This window comes from Pelophylax lessonae (assembly GCF_965119305.1).
Source record: "Pelophylax lessonae genome assembly, chromosome: 5".
In the NCBI taxonomy this organism is placed as follows: Eukaryota; Metazoa; Chordata; class Amphibia; order Anura; family Ranidae; genus Pelophylax; species Pelophylax lessonae.
In genome coordinates this window covers 380,505,333-380,518,659 of record NC_138772.1, presented here as the reverse complement: position 1 = coordinate 380,518,659, position 13,327 = coordinate 380,505,333, and the positions used below count along the sequence as shown (strand labels likewise).

The following is a 13,327-nucleotide window of genomic DNA, read 5'->3' as shown; positions in this document are numbered from 1 at the left end:
GATAAAATCTCCTACATAGTAATTCAGTGTAACCTATCTGATAAACTGTCAATAGCAGTAAATAGTGGACAAAATTCTACAGACGTTAAGCTATGGTCTTGAGGCATATAGGATCAACGTCTTATGCAGGAGGTGACCAGCGCTATGGAGTTTATAATAAATACAATAAAAGGACCTAAGGTGTAAGCTGCCAACAACCAACCCTAAGAGGGTTAAAAGTGATAAAAAAGTAAGAGGTTGAAACCGGCGCTACCTTTAAAGTGCTGATGTGTCAAATAAATAAATAAATAGTGTTTGATATAAAGTGCTAGCGTGTCTAATATGATGAATATTATTTTTATAAAGTGCTCATATGCTGGGTGACAACGGGTTAGATATTGCAACACTTACCATTCATAAGTGTTATTGCCAGAAAAAACTTGAAAAGAAAACCAAACCCAGTGCTTTTATTTAAATTAATATTGTGTGTTACAGTGATAAATCGTGGAAGTTTTACATAAATAACATATAAACAAAAAGTGCTGGTTTTATTGAAAGAATGACTGTAAAATAATAACTTGTTGTTTTATAACGTGCTGTGATCAAAAAGTGATGTGAAACTTCACATATATACAGGTGAAAAAAATAAACTAAAGTAGTGAGTCCTCTCTGGTAGAGGAATGAAAAAACAGGTGTTGATGAAGAAGAAAGGAGAGCACGGGTTGCAAACACCAATGTAGCCACTAGGTGTCGCACCCGGCCATTATACAACCTGTATATCAATAGGGACCAATATGGAATCCTGGGGTTCCCTCACCGCGATCTCTCCTCTTCCCGAGTGCCTCAGAATACAAAAAGAGAGAGAGAGAGGGGGACCCCTTGGTGCGATGTATAGTGCCAATTTTTTAGGGCGAGGTAGTAACTTACAGTTAGGCTGTCCTCGATCAGTAAAGAGAAGCCGGGAAGCTTCCGCGGCCCAAGCTCCAAATACCGGAAGTGACGTAAGACTCCACCCTACGCATTTCGTAATACAACGTCTACTGGAGAGGCCGCTTGGGCCGTGGAACGCGGAAGCTTCCCGGCTTCTCTTTACTGATCGAGGACAGCCTAACTGTAAGTTACTACCTCGCCCTAAAAAATTGGCACTATACATCGCACCAAGGGGTCCCCCTCTCTCTCTCTTTTTGTATTCTGAGGCACTCAGGAAGAGGAGAGATCGCGGTGAGGGAACCCCAGGATTCCATATTGGTCCCTATTGATATACAGGTTGTATAATGGCCGGGTGCGACACCTAGTGGCTACATTGGTGTTTGCAACCCGTGCTCTCCTTTCTTCTTAATCAACACCTGTTTTTTCATTCCTCTACCAGAGAGGACTCACTACTTTAGTTTATTTTTTTCACCTGTATATATGTGAAGTTTCACATCACTTTTTGATCACAGCACGTTATAAAATAACAAGTTATTATTTTACAGTCATTCTTTCAATAAAACCAGCACTTTTTGTTTATATGTTATTTATGTAAAACTTCCACGATTTATCACTGTAACACTCAATATTAATTTAAATAAAAGCACTGGGTTTGGTTTTCTTCAAGTTTTTTCTGGCACTAACACTTATGAATGGTAAGTGTTGCAATATCTAACCCGTTATCACCCAGCATATGAGCACTTTATAAAAATAATATTCATCATATTTGACACGCTAGCACTTTATATCAAACACTATTTATTTATTTATTTATTTGACACATCAGCACTTTAAAGGTAGCGCCGGTTTCAACCTCTTTTACTTTTTTATCATATAGGATCAACATTTGCAGTAAATTCAGCATGCTAGGCAGGGGAAAAAAGAGAAACGGGAAAGAAAAGCAAGCGAAAGAGGAAATGGTCTGGAAATGGAGTAAAGGAAATGAAAGCAAAGCAACCCTGCGAGATAGATTGCTCTGCTCAGCTTAAAGCCCGACTGGTGTGTGGTCCTCTCCTGTCTGCAACCTCTGAAGCCTAAAGGAGAAACATTAGGAAAGATTCTTGGCAAATCTTGAAGGAACCATATACCAGTGAGCCAAAATGTTTATAATTCACCCTGAGACTGGTGTTTAGGATGTTTTTGAGCACCATAGTAGTCCATCTGGACCAGCCCTCCACATCTGTTTCCATTCTTAAGTCCACCTACCAAGCCAACTGGTGAGGTAGCTTTGTTGCGGTCTAAGAATATAAAAGGTACATTGTTGATACTCCTCCCCTCTCGAACCAGTGTTAAGCATGCACCTGTTCTCAAAGTTTCCCCGATGTAATGTCATCTGTAATTTTGCTTAAGCTTATTCAAAAAGTGGAGTGTTTGGTATAGCGAAAATGTCACCATACGGACTCTTGAGGGAGCTCTGCTGGATTCTGAATTTTCAGAAGTCTGCTCTGTTTCCGTCCACAAAGCTGGACTATCTGGGTCTGGACTTGGCCTTAGCCAGAGTACTCCTTCCTCTGGAGAAACTACAGTCTGCAATTAGTCTCCTGCTGTCCAGTAGATGGTTATTACTCCAGACTTGCATGTGGGTGCTGGGCCTGATGGTGTCTACCTTCGAGGCTGTTCTGTTTGCACAGTTCCCTGCAAAGGGAGAGTCCCTGCAAATGGAGAGTCTGGCCAAATGGGACAAGTCTCTGACAAATCCGATCCGGCTGAGCCGGGGAACGAAGGAGTCTCTGATATGGTGGCTTTGTTCTCCGGCGCTTCAGCTGGGCAAATCCTCCTCCGGCTGGGGGGAGGCGTCCTCTGCAAGAATTCTGCTCAGGGGATCTGGACACTGGAAGAGTCCAGACTACCATTCAATGTCTTGGAGCTCAGACCGATCAGACTATGCCTGGAACATTGGACTGATCGTCTTCAGGGTTGTCCAGTGCACATTTACTCGGACAATGCCACGGCCGTGGCTTTTGTCAATCACCAAGGGGGCACAAAAAGTTTCCTGGCGGCTCGGGAGGTAGCCGGCATTCTAAGGTAAGCAGAACAGTTTGTTGCAGCCCTCTCCGCTGTGTACATTCCTGGGGTGGAATACTGGCAGGTGGATTACCTCAGTCGGCAGGCGTTGGCCCAAGGTGAGTGGTCCCTTCATCCAGAGGTGTTTCATCAGTTGTGTCTCCGGTGGGGCATCCCCGAGGGGGATCTGTTGGCGTCTTGGCTCAACAGAAAGGTGCAGAGGTTTGTGGCTCGGTCAAGGGATCCTCTAGCGCAGTGTTTTTCAACTCCGTGTCTTCAGGGCACACTAACAGGCCAGGTTTGCAAGAAAACTGAAATACATCACAGGTGATATCATTTGCTGCTCAGTGATTGCAGTATACTAGTCTGCATGTCCCCAAGGTAATACTTAAAATCTGGCCTGTTAGTGTGCCCTGAGGACCGGAGTTGGGAAACACTGCTCTAGCGGACGCCACAGACGCTCTGGTGGCCTTTTGGGGGGTAAGTAGCTTCTGATTTGCTCTTTCCCCCCTCTCAAGCTTCTACCAAGACTTCTACGCAGGATCGAGGCAGAAGGTAATTCCGATCATCTTAGTGGCTCCGGCCTGGCCTCGCCAGGCTTGGTAAGCTGATCTAGTGCGGCTGGTCACTGATGTTCCTTGGAAGCTTCCTCTCAGGGAAGATCTGCTGTCCCAAGGACCAATCTTCCATCTTGCTTTACAGTCACTGGCTTTGACAGCTCAGCTGTTGAATGCCAGGTTCTGATGGGTGAATCAGTGATTCCAATGCTGTTAAAAGCTAGGAAATCTACTACTTGGGAAGTTCTACCACCGTACATGGAAGACGTTCATTGCATGGTGTGAGTCTATTGGGGTTCCTTCTCGGTGGCTCAGATTTTGACCTTCTTCATCAGGGAGTTGAACCGAATCTGGCCTTGAGTATTAGCAAGGGCCAGGTGTCGGCCTTAGCGGTCCACTTCCAACGACCATTGACCACCTTTCTTCAGGGCGTCCGACATTTGGTTCCCCCAATGCGCTCTCTGTTGCCGTCTTGGGACCTCAATTTGGTGCTTTGGGTCCTCCAGAAGCCTCCCTTTGACAATTTGCGGGAGATTCCTTTGCTTACGCTGTCTCAGAAGGTGGCATTTTTGGTGGCTATTTCCTCTGCTCACAGGGTGACAGAATTGGCGGTGTTATCCTGACTTTCACCTTATTTGGTGATTCACAGAGCTAACGTGGTTCTTCTCCCCTGTCCGTTGTTCCTCCCAAAGGTTATCTCTAAATTTTCATTTGAATAAAGACATGGTGTTGCCTTCCCTGTGTCCCAGGCCAAAACATCTGAAGGGAAATGTATTGCATGCCTTGGATGTGGTCTGCGAAATTAGGGTGTACCTGGCAGCTACACAGTCTTTTAGGAAGTCAGACTCACTATTTGTGCTCACGGATGGGCCTCGGAAAGGGTTGTCCACTTCCTCTGCGACCATTTCCAGATGGATCAGACAGACGGTGATTCAGGCCTATTCCATCAGGTGTCAGGTTCCTCCTATCCTTGTCAAGGCGCACTCTACTCGAGTGCGCAATGCCTCCTCAGCCTTCCGTCAGGCGTCATAGACGCAGGTTTGCAAGGCGGCCACCTGGGTGACTGTGCCCACTTTCACAAGGTTTTAAAAAGTGAATGTGTTGGCATCTGCGGATGCTTCTTTTCGCTGCAAGGTTTTGCAGGCTGCTATTTTAGAGTACATGGTCCTCTTTGAGGGTGTATTTTTTTCAGGTGGGCTCCAGTTGTTTTGGTTGAGCTCCTGTTTGCCTGGTTGGCTACTGTTTAGCCTGGGGAATTTGTTTGCTATACCCACCCCTCATGTTTAACACTGATTTGGGACGTCCCAATGGTTATGAAGATCAGGAGCTGTGCCCGCCAATGAACAAAGGAGAAAATGGGATTTTTGACTTGCTGTAAAAGCAATTTCTCTGATGATCATTGACGGACAAGGCACCCACCCCTTTGTGGAGTTGCAATTCTTCTGACACTGCTTGTAACAAAACGGAGTACCTATAGCAGGGAGAGGGAGTATACCCCCTGGGACTGCCCATAAGCGTAGCCAGATTCTTTTTCGGTCTAGTGTCCTACACTACTCCTGTAGGGGACAGTATAACCCAGTGGTTATGAAGATCAGGAGCTGTCCGTCAATGAACATCAGAGAAATGGATTCTACGGTAAGTCAAAAATCCAATTTTTTGTCAGCTGTATATAGCACTTAGAGCAATCTTGTGACTTAAGTGTGTGATAGATTGTAGGAGTTTTCGTTTCTCCCACGATTGTCCTATCGGGCTTCAAGACCCTTAATCCTCTGTCTGGACATGTCTGGACAGTGCAGATTGGCCCTGTGCTGATCAAATGTACCTGGCCAAGAAAAAAAACTAGCAATATACACAACTGAGGAGCCTAACTCTATAGACTCTGTAAATATTAGGTTATTTTTTTGGAGTCTGTGGAAGGAGGAGAGGATCAGCTAAGACAGGATTAAACAGCCTTTTTTTTACACATTGCAGAGGAATAAACACTAAGAATCCACACTAAGGGGTATTACAAGCATGCTTTAGTGCATATACACACTGATTTTACTGTTGTGGGTTTAGTAACACGTAATCATTCACCTGGTGTGGCATCTTTATTGTGAACATAGTGTTCCATATTTCAATATGCATCCGTCCACAGACCACGTTACCTGCCACCACACATTTGTGGGGAAGAGACTGTTGTCCTCTCCACATTGAAATGCTTTCTCAATGCAGATGTTGGAAGCTGGCATTGGGCTATGGGGATGAGGATGACTGGGAGGTAGGGTGTAAGCAAGCTGGCAGTGGTGTGCCTGGTCTGGATTTTCCTCTACTCTACCTTTTACTAGAGTTTTCCTGGCCGGTAAAAGAATCGGCTTCCATTTAACCCTGCCTGCCGGCAGCACCTGCCGTCTCTCCCTCTGATACGGCTGCTCACTTGCCCTCAACTAATTTTTACACAAATGCACGCTGGCGAGTGGAAATTTTGAGAGCTGCTCTGAAGGACAAGAGACCTCCAGCACTCTAACACATTTACGCCACCAAATCAGTGGGTGTGTTCTGGGCATTCCTACATCAAGCCCCTGTTGCCCAGCTTTTCAAGGCTGCCACATGGTCTTCTTAACTTTATTTTCGTTTTTGCAGGTTGATATCCAAGCTTCTGCAGGCGCTGCTTTCGGCCACAAGTCTAGCAGGAACACTCTGATTTGTGCCTGTTAACAATGTTGACACAAATGGGTTTGCTTTGTTGCCCAGCCTTCTTCCTTCCCAGCATCTATAAATTGTGAGCTCTTGTCCTGTACTGTACAGTTAAAAGAAATTTTGACCTTCTTTTAAATTCCATATTTTTTAGTACAGATTAGGACACTTGACACCCTCTTTTCACTTTCTGTATGTATTTCTCTGCATTACTTGCCAAAAAGCTTAAGTTTCATGGAGTTAAGTATGGTATGGTTATAGAAATATGCCTGAGGGGGCAGGTTCACCAAAGCTTTCCCAGTGTCTAGTCACCTGAAGATGCAAGCCTATGACCCAGGGTCTATAAACAATTTTGTTGTCTTGTCCTGTACTCCACTCCAAGATCTAAAATTTACAGGCAGGTCAGTTACTTTTGGTTTATTTTTACCTAGTTAGCGAGATATCGGGTCATTTCCTGAGTCATGGCTAGGTGTCATCTAAGCAGAAAGTGATCTAGCAAAATCCTGACATGGAAATGAACCGCAATAAAATTCTAACGGGGTTTCAAAAACTAAACTGTAAATATTTTGATATTTCTAGGATGTCTTTACAATTATTGGCAAAAGAAAGTTTCCTTTAAGTTATAAAAGTATTTGGCTGTTACCACCCATGTCAACAGCCTTTGGTCAATAGGCAAAAGCAGTGCTTTTTAAGATGCCTTTCAGTTGAAATTCAGATCTGGTTTGGGTGCTTGTAAAATCAATTTAATGGCTAATGCACACTAGTGTAGTGACTGTCACTGTCAGTCATGGCTAGGACTCACAGAAAACATTTTGTTTTCTGTGTGTCCTTTTCACATTAAAATACAGCCCGGAGCTGCACCGCAGTCATCTGCAGTAAAATGCAGACGCACTGCACAAGATCGCATGTTGTACAGCAGTGCATCACGCTACTTTTGAAGTTCCTCTTTGTACACTCCTGTGACGGAGGTGTAGTGTAGGTGGGACAGAACACACACTCGGCGAGCTGGAGTACTGACAAAGCTTTTATTGAACGTTCGAGTGATTGGCTTACAGGGAAAGGGGTCAAAAGTCAGTAGCACAGGGCTGCGCACACAGTGGGGTATGGCAGAGGTCTGGCTAGTAAGGGATAATCCGTAGCCGGATGGACACCCGGTAGAAATGGCAGAGTATTGGCAGGCCGGGGGTTAATCCACACACACAAGTCGGGTCACGCAACGGGGATAGCAGAATTCTGGCAGGCAATGGGTTAATCCGCTTACAGGATGACACACGGCAGGCCTGGGAGGCCTAGGGTTAATTTGTCTACAGGATGACGCAGGGCTGGCATACGCAGGGTTTATCTAACCACAGGATGGCATACGGCAGGGCTGGCAGGCACCGGGTTAATCCACTTACACTTCTGGATGCACAAGGCTGGCAGGCACAGGGTTAATCCCCACTGGTCTGAATGCACACGGCTAGCAGGCTTGGTGGATTGACCAGTGAGGATAAGGGTGTTGGTCTGTGGTCTCTGACTGCAGCCCAGGAACACACTTAGTGACACAGAGAGGAGAGAGAGCAGGGACTGGGAGGAATCTGCCTGCCCGGGGCCCGCTCCGGTATTTATCTCCAGAGCTGTAGCGCATGCTGGTGTCTAGGCAACCCCCTGTCTGGCATCGGGTCACCCTGGCACCAAGCCCTGCCCCCTCTACTCCTGGCCCACGCAGGAAGCACCACGGCATTTGTCCCCAGCAGGCACGGAGCGCAGGAAGAGTGGGACTGCACTGTGCCCATGGGGAAAGGAGGGGAGAGCACGTGGCACCGGCCGTCTATCCTGCACATGGGGAATCTGCATGCAGGCCCCCGCGGGAGGCAGACTGCCCGAGCTACTGTATGTGGGGGCGCTGGGTGGCCATGGGGTAAGCAGCAGTGGGGACTGCTATAACGTGGATTGGGGCAGAGCTTTGGGGTGCAGAGACATAAGAGGGGGAGGCAGGGACCATGACAACCTCAAATAAGGTGAAGGGCAAATATAAAAATAGGGGAACCGTGTGTTAAACCACTTTAGTTTAACTGTGCAGCAACTGTTCATTGAGTTTAAACAGGCCCTCTGAGTTCATTGACAGGTACATTTGTCCTGTTGACATCCTAGGCTGCATTAACTTTGTCAGGCTGCTTTTGCATTCCCACAAACTATAATGCTGAGAGAAGCAGTTTTGTGTTCTCGATTTTGTTCCAAAATGTGATCTTTTCCGTATTGTTCATATTTGTCTCTTGTTGAGGTTTTCTTGTAGTCAGTCTAACAATTTTATTTGTATTTTAGATTGGTGAGCAGCATAGACCAAGCTTTCGACCAGGCTTAGAAGGAGGTAGTTCTGAAGAGGAGTCTTCAAACGAAGTATTAAACGTTGCTGGTGCTGCGTTGTCATGTAGGCAGTCTGCAGAGGGCCATGGCATTTCTTCTCCTAGAGTTTCCACAGTAGTTGGTATGTAGATTTAGATATTTCTGCTGCATGTGTGTCTGTATATATGTATGTATTTGTTTTACTGTGCAGAAATGCTGTAAAGTAAGAATACTTTCAAAAATATACATTTTAATTGTTTTATCAGTTTACAAAATGCAAAGTGAATGAACAGAAGTAAAAATCTACATCAAATCCATTTTTGGTGTTACTACCCATTTGGCTTCAAATCAACATCAATCTTTCACACTTTGTACACTTGCACAAAGTAAGGGATTTTCTAGAATTAGTCAGGTATATGAATAACCAATTATACATGTGATGAAAGACTGTGCCAGACCACTGCCCTTCTCACCAACTCGGGACAAAAGATTGAACCTCACCCTGTGCTGTCACTCAAAAAGGACACTCTCAGCTGCGCCCTACACAAAGATTTTCCAGCTTGCAGAGCCATATTCTTAGTGCTAAGAGACTGAGTGATTGTCACTGGGTTAAGTTAAACAACCCTTTAAACTGCCACCAACTGCATTACCGAAAAGCAGGAAAATTTTACAAGCTTAGCAAAAACAATTATGAAAAATATACATCTGTACACACGCTGTCACCAGAGACGGGTATATTCAGAGAGTTATACTACAGTATCACTCTTCAAGAGACAGGGAATCTCTTATTTTACTTTAGCACTTCAGAGAGATAATTTTAACACTTTTCAAACTATAGTTTAATAATTTAAAAAAATGGTGCAAATAAAATATGTACAAAACAAGGTATTACAAAAGGACAACCAGCACAGAAGATTAAGGGGTGAAAAATTAAGAATACTTACGACCCCTGCTTCAGCAGATTTCAGTCCGTGAGCAAAGTGATCTATTGGCTCTCATACCTTGACAGGTCTTCTTTTGCTTGATGGTACACGAGAGCTATCAAAAGGAGGAACGCCAAGCCTAAACTAGCCAATGTACCCAGCAAGCTAACACCACATCCCTGTTAAGACCTATAGAAGAAAGGGGATGGTATCACTAACCCTGCGGCCTCTGTAGAAGCCCCAAAGAGACCGCAATAAGTGGGCGTGAACCAAGCAGTGGGATTTTGAAGGTGAAGCTTGCTAAGGTATATATTAGATAAATAATAATGAGACCAAATAAAATAACAACATTTTATTACAAAATTGATAAAAACAATCACATACAGTGATATAAATTCATAGCATAAAGAACCATATACTGTGTGCTAAGGGCCACTTGTGTCCGACATGTTTCGCCAGCAGGCTTCTTCTGGGACAATACAAAATGGTGACCTCAACTCAGGTTCAATGGTTGTATCTAGAGCATAACAAAAGTATCCGTATACCAGAGATCGTTGCGGTGTATCCAATGGCGGGTAGCCACCCTGAACTAAACAGTCCAGCCAGATCTGACCCCGCTAGTTTGACAGGAACCGCACCGGGCTCTGTCGAATCAAGGCAAATCTTGAATGCTCCGATCATATGGTAACAGGCAGCCGCGCCACAAGATTTGCCTTGATTCTACAGAGCCCGGTCCGGTTCCTGTCAAACTAGTGGGGTCAGATCTGGCTGGACTGTTTAGTTCAGGGTGGCTACCCGCCATTGGATACACCGCAACGATCTCTGGTATACGGATACTTTTGTTATGCTCTAGATACAACCATTGAACCTGAGTTGAGGTCACCATTTTGTATTGTCCCAGAAGAAGCCTGCTGGCGAAACATGTCGGACACAAGTGGCCCTTAGCACACAGTATATGGTTCTTTGTATACTATGTATCTTTATGCTATGAATTTATATCACTGTATGTGATTGTTTTTATCAATTTTGTTATAAAATTTTGTTATTTTATTTGGTCTCATTATTATTTATCTAATATATACCTTAGCAAGCTTCACCTTCAAAATCCCACTTATTGCGGTCTCTTTGGGGCTTCTACAGAGCCCGCAGGGTTAGTGATACCATCCCCTTTCTTCTATAGGTACACGAGAGCTGTCACAATGTGGTTGCATTCCACTTTTTCTTCACATCAAAGGGGGTTGTGCTGACAGAAACCATCTGACCAATCGTTCGATATGAGGGGCTAGTTTTTGGGATGTGGCCACAGTTTATGACTAAGTCCCTGATACAGTTTTCTATAATCTTTTAATATCTGAGTATTTGCAGGGTACAGGCTTCTCTCCTGCATATTCTTGTCCAGCCTAAAATTCGCTTTGAAATTGATATAGATATGACAGGTCTTGGATATCTATTTCTCATAGGAGGAGTGAGGGGGCCTAATCAACACTGGTGCTTCCTAGCATAGGGGTGTTTGGGTTCAAAATGCTACAACTTATCTGAAATTGAATGAGTTATGACATGTCTATACTGGGATTATGAAGAAGACAAGACAGAAATGTGAATTGCAAGAGGCTTCATGTAAGGTATTTATGATAGGATGATCTGGCAGCTCTGTTTGCTTTGTGTTGCTCAAGCTTGCAAATTTGATAGTTTCATGAGAGTACCTAAACTGATTTGTGTATTGGATAATGGAGAGGTCTGTGTATCTGATCAGAATAATCAAGTCCAGGGCCATAGATGCCCTGGTGGCTCCTTGGGGTCAGTATCGGCTGATTTATGCATTTCCCCTGTTTTAAACTTCTGCCGCATCTTCTGCGCAGGATAGAGGTAGAAAACATTCCAGTCATTCTGGTGGCTCCAGACTGGCCTCCTTGGTCTTGATGCACAGACCTCATAAGATTGGCCACCAGTATCCCTTGGAGGCTTCCTCTCAGGGAAGATCTGTTTCAAGGTCCAATCTTCCATCCTGCTTTACAGTCACTGGCTTTAATGGCATGGCTGTTAAGTCAGGTGTGGAGAGATAGGGGTCTCCCTGAGTCTGTAAACCCCACTCTTGAAGACTAGGAAGTCGACTTCTCGGAAGATCCATATCGCACCTGAAAAGCGTATATTTCATGGTGTGAATCGCTGAAATTGCATGCTTGTTTTCTATCACCAGGGTTTGGCTTTTCTACAGAAAGGGGTTGAACAGCGGTTGGCCTTGGGTACTATCAAGGGCCAAGTTTCGGCTTTGGCTGTTCCTACTCATGTTTTTACTGCTTTGGGACATCCCTATAGTCGATTAAGCAGAGCTGCGTCTGTCAATGAAGGATAGAGAACTGGATTTTTGTAAGCACTTATTGTAAAATCCTTTTCTCTGAAGTTCATTGACAGATGCAGCACCAGCCCCTCTACTTTTGCATTATGGGGTCTTTCTATAACTGCTTGCAACACAACTGAGTATAGCAGAGCCTGAGGGGTTATGCCGGCTGGGAAAGCCCCTATAGGCGAGGACATTCCTTTTTTTCCGCCTAGTGCCTGACCTTAGTGGGAGGAGTATGACCCTATAGTCTGATTAGGCAGAGCTGCGTCTGTCGAACTTCAGAGAAAAGGATTTTACGTTAAGTTCCTTCAAAAATCCAGTTATTTGGCTGTAGCAGAAGGCAGTTTGTTTTTCAAAGGGATAGAAAGTGGTACAATGAGGGTTCTGCAGGCAACAGGGCAGTGTGGTGGAGGTTTCTTGCAAGTTTGGGGCTGCATTTCTGCAAATAGAGATTTGGCCAGGATCAATGGTGTCGTCAATGCTGAGCAAAACAGGCAGATACTGATCCATCATGCCATACCACCAGCAAGGAATATTATCAATTTGTGGCGTTCCCCATTGGTCTCGCCTCAGCTCCTCTTGTATTCACGAACGTGCTGGCCTCGGTGTTAGCATTGTTGCGACAGCGGGGGATTGCGTTACTGGGGTACCTGCACGCAGAGTCTCCGACTCAGATTGGAATCCTGCGAGCTACCCCCCTAATCTAGATTTTACAACTGCCGCAAACACCTCACTTTTTCTTTATACTAAGGACTCCCAGATTATAACACCTATAAGAACTTTAAGGACTATATATATATATATATATATATATATATATATATATATATAATATAGGTTTCTGTTTGCATGAGAAAACATAGCAAATATTGATTGCAAAGATTTTTTAAACACAACGAAATCAGCACACATCACTTTATATTTGGTAACACTGTACAATTATTGAAGCGGGTTACACATTTATTTACTCAGTATTGAAGCGGGTTACACATTTATTTATATACTCAGTATTGGAATCACATCAAAACATTGACTTTTCACAAAACCATTTATATTACACAGGTTTATTTTATTTTACATTTTTTGGATAGCACACCATACACAGTACAATCTGGATTGGTCACCAATATCGTTGAAATAGCAACTAGGCAGATTTTTACTCTTGCGCAACACTATTTATTGTATTTATAGCACAGAGTCTCCGACTGCTCTAAAGGACAACCTGGACATCATTGTGCTGACTCTGCAGGAGTTCAGTTTGACATTGAATTTCCAGAAATCTGCTCTGGTTCCGTCAACGAAGTTGGATTATCTGCGTCTGACTCTGGGCTCAGCCTCAGCCAGGGTTTTTCTTCCACTGGACAAGCTGCAAAAGCTACAGGATGCCATTGGACTTCTGGTTTCCAGCATACGGTCGTCTCTCAGGACTTGCATGCGGGTGATGGGCCTGATGGTGTCTACCTTCGAGGCAGTTCCGATTCCACAGTTGCACACGAGACCTCTGCAGAGATATTCTTGCCAGGTGGGACAAAAATCCAGTCTCTAGACAATCT

General features: G+C 44.5%; 1 protein-coding gene across 1 annotated transcript in view; it reads left to right on the top strand.

Annotated features, from left to right (window-relative positions):
- Positions 1–13,327, top strand: part of CEP192 (centrosomal protein 192) — a 506,433-nt gene that overhangs the window by 123,518 nt on the left and 369,588 nt on the right. The window contains exon 10 of the mRNA XM_082258491.1: positions 8,490–8,652. Coding sequence (XP_082114617.1) covers positions 8,490–8,652 — 163 coding nt within the window. The remainder of the gene's footprint in view (positions 1–8,489; positions 8,653–13,327) is intronic.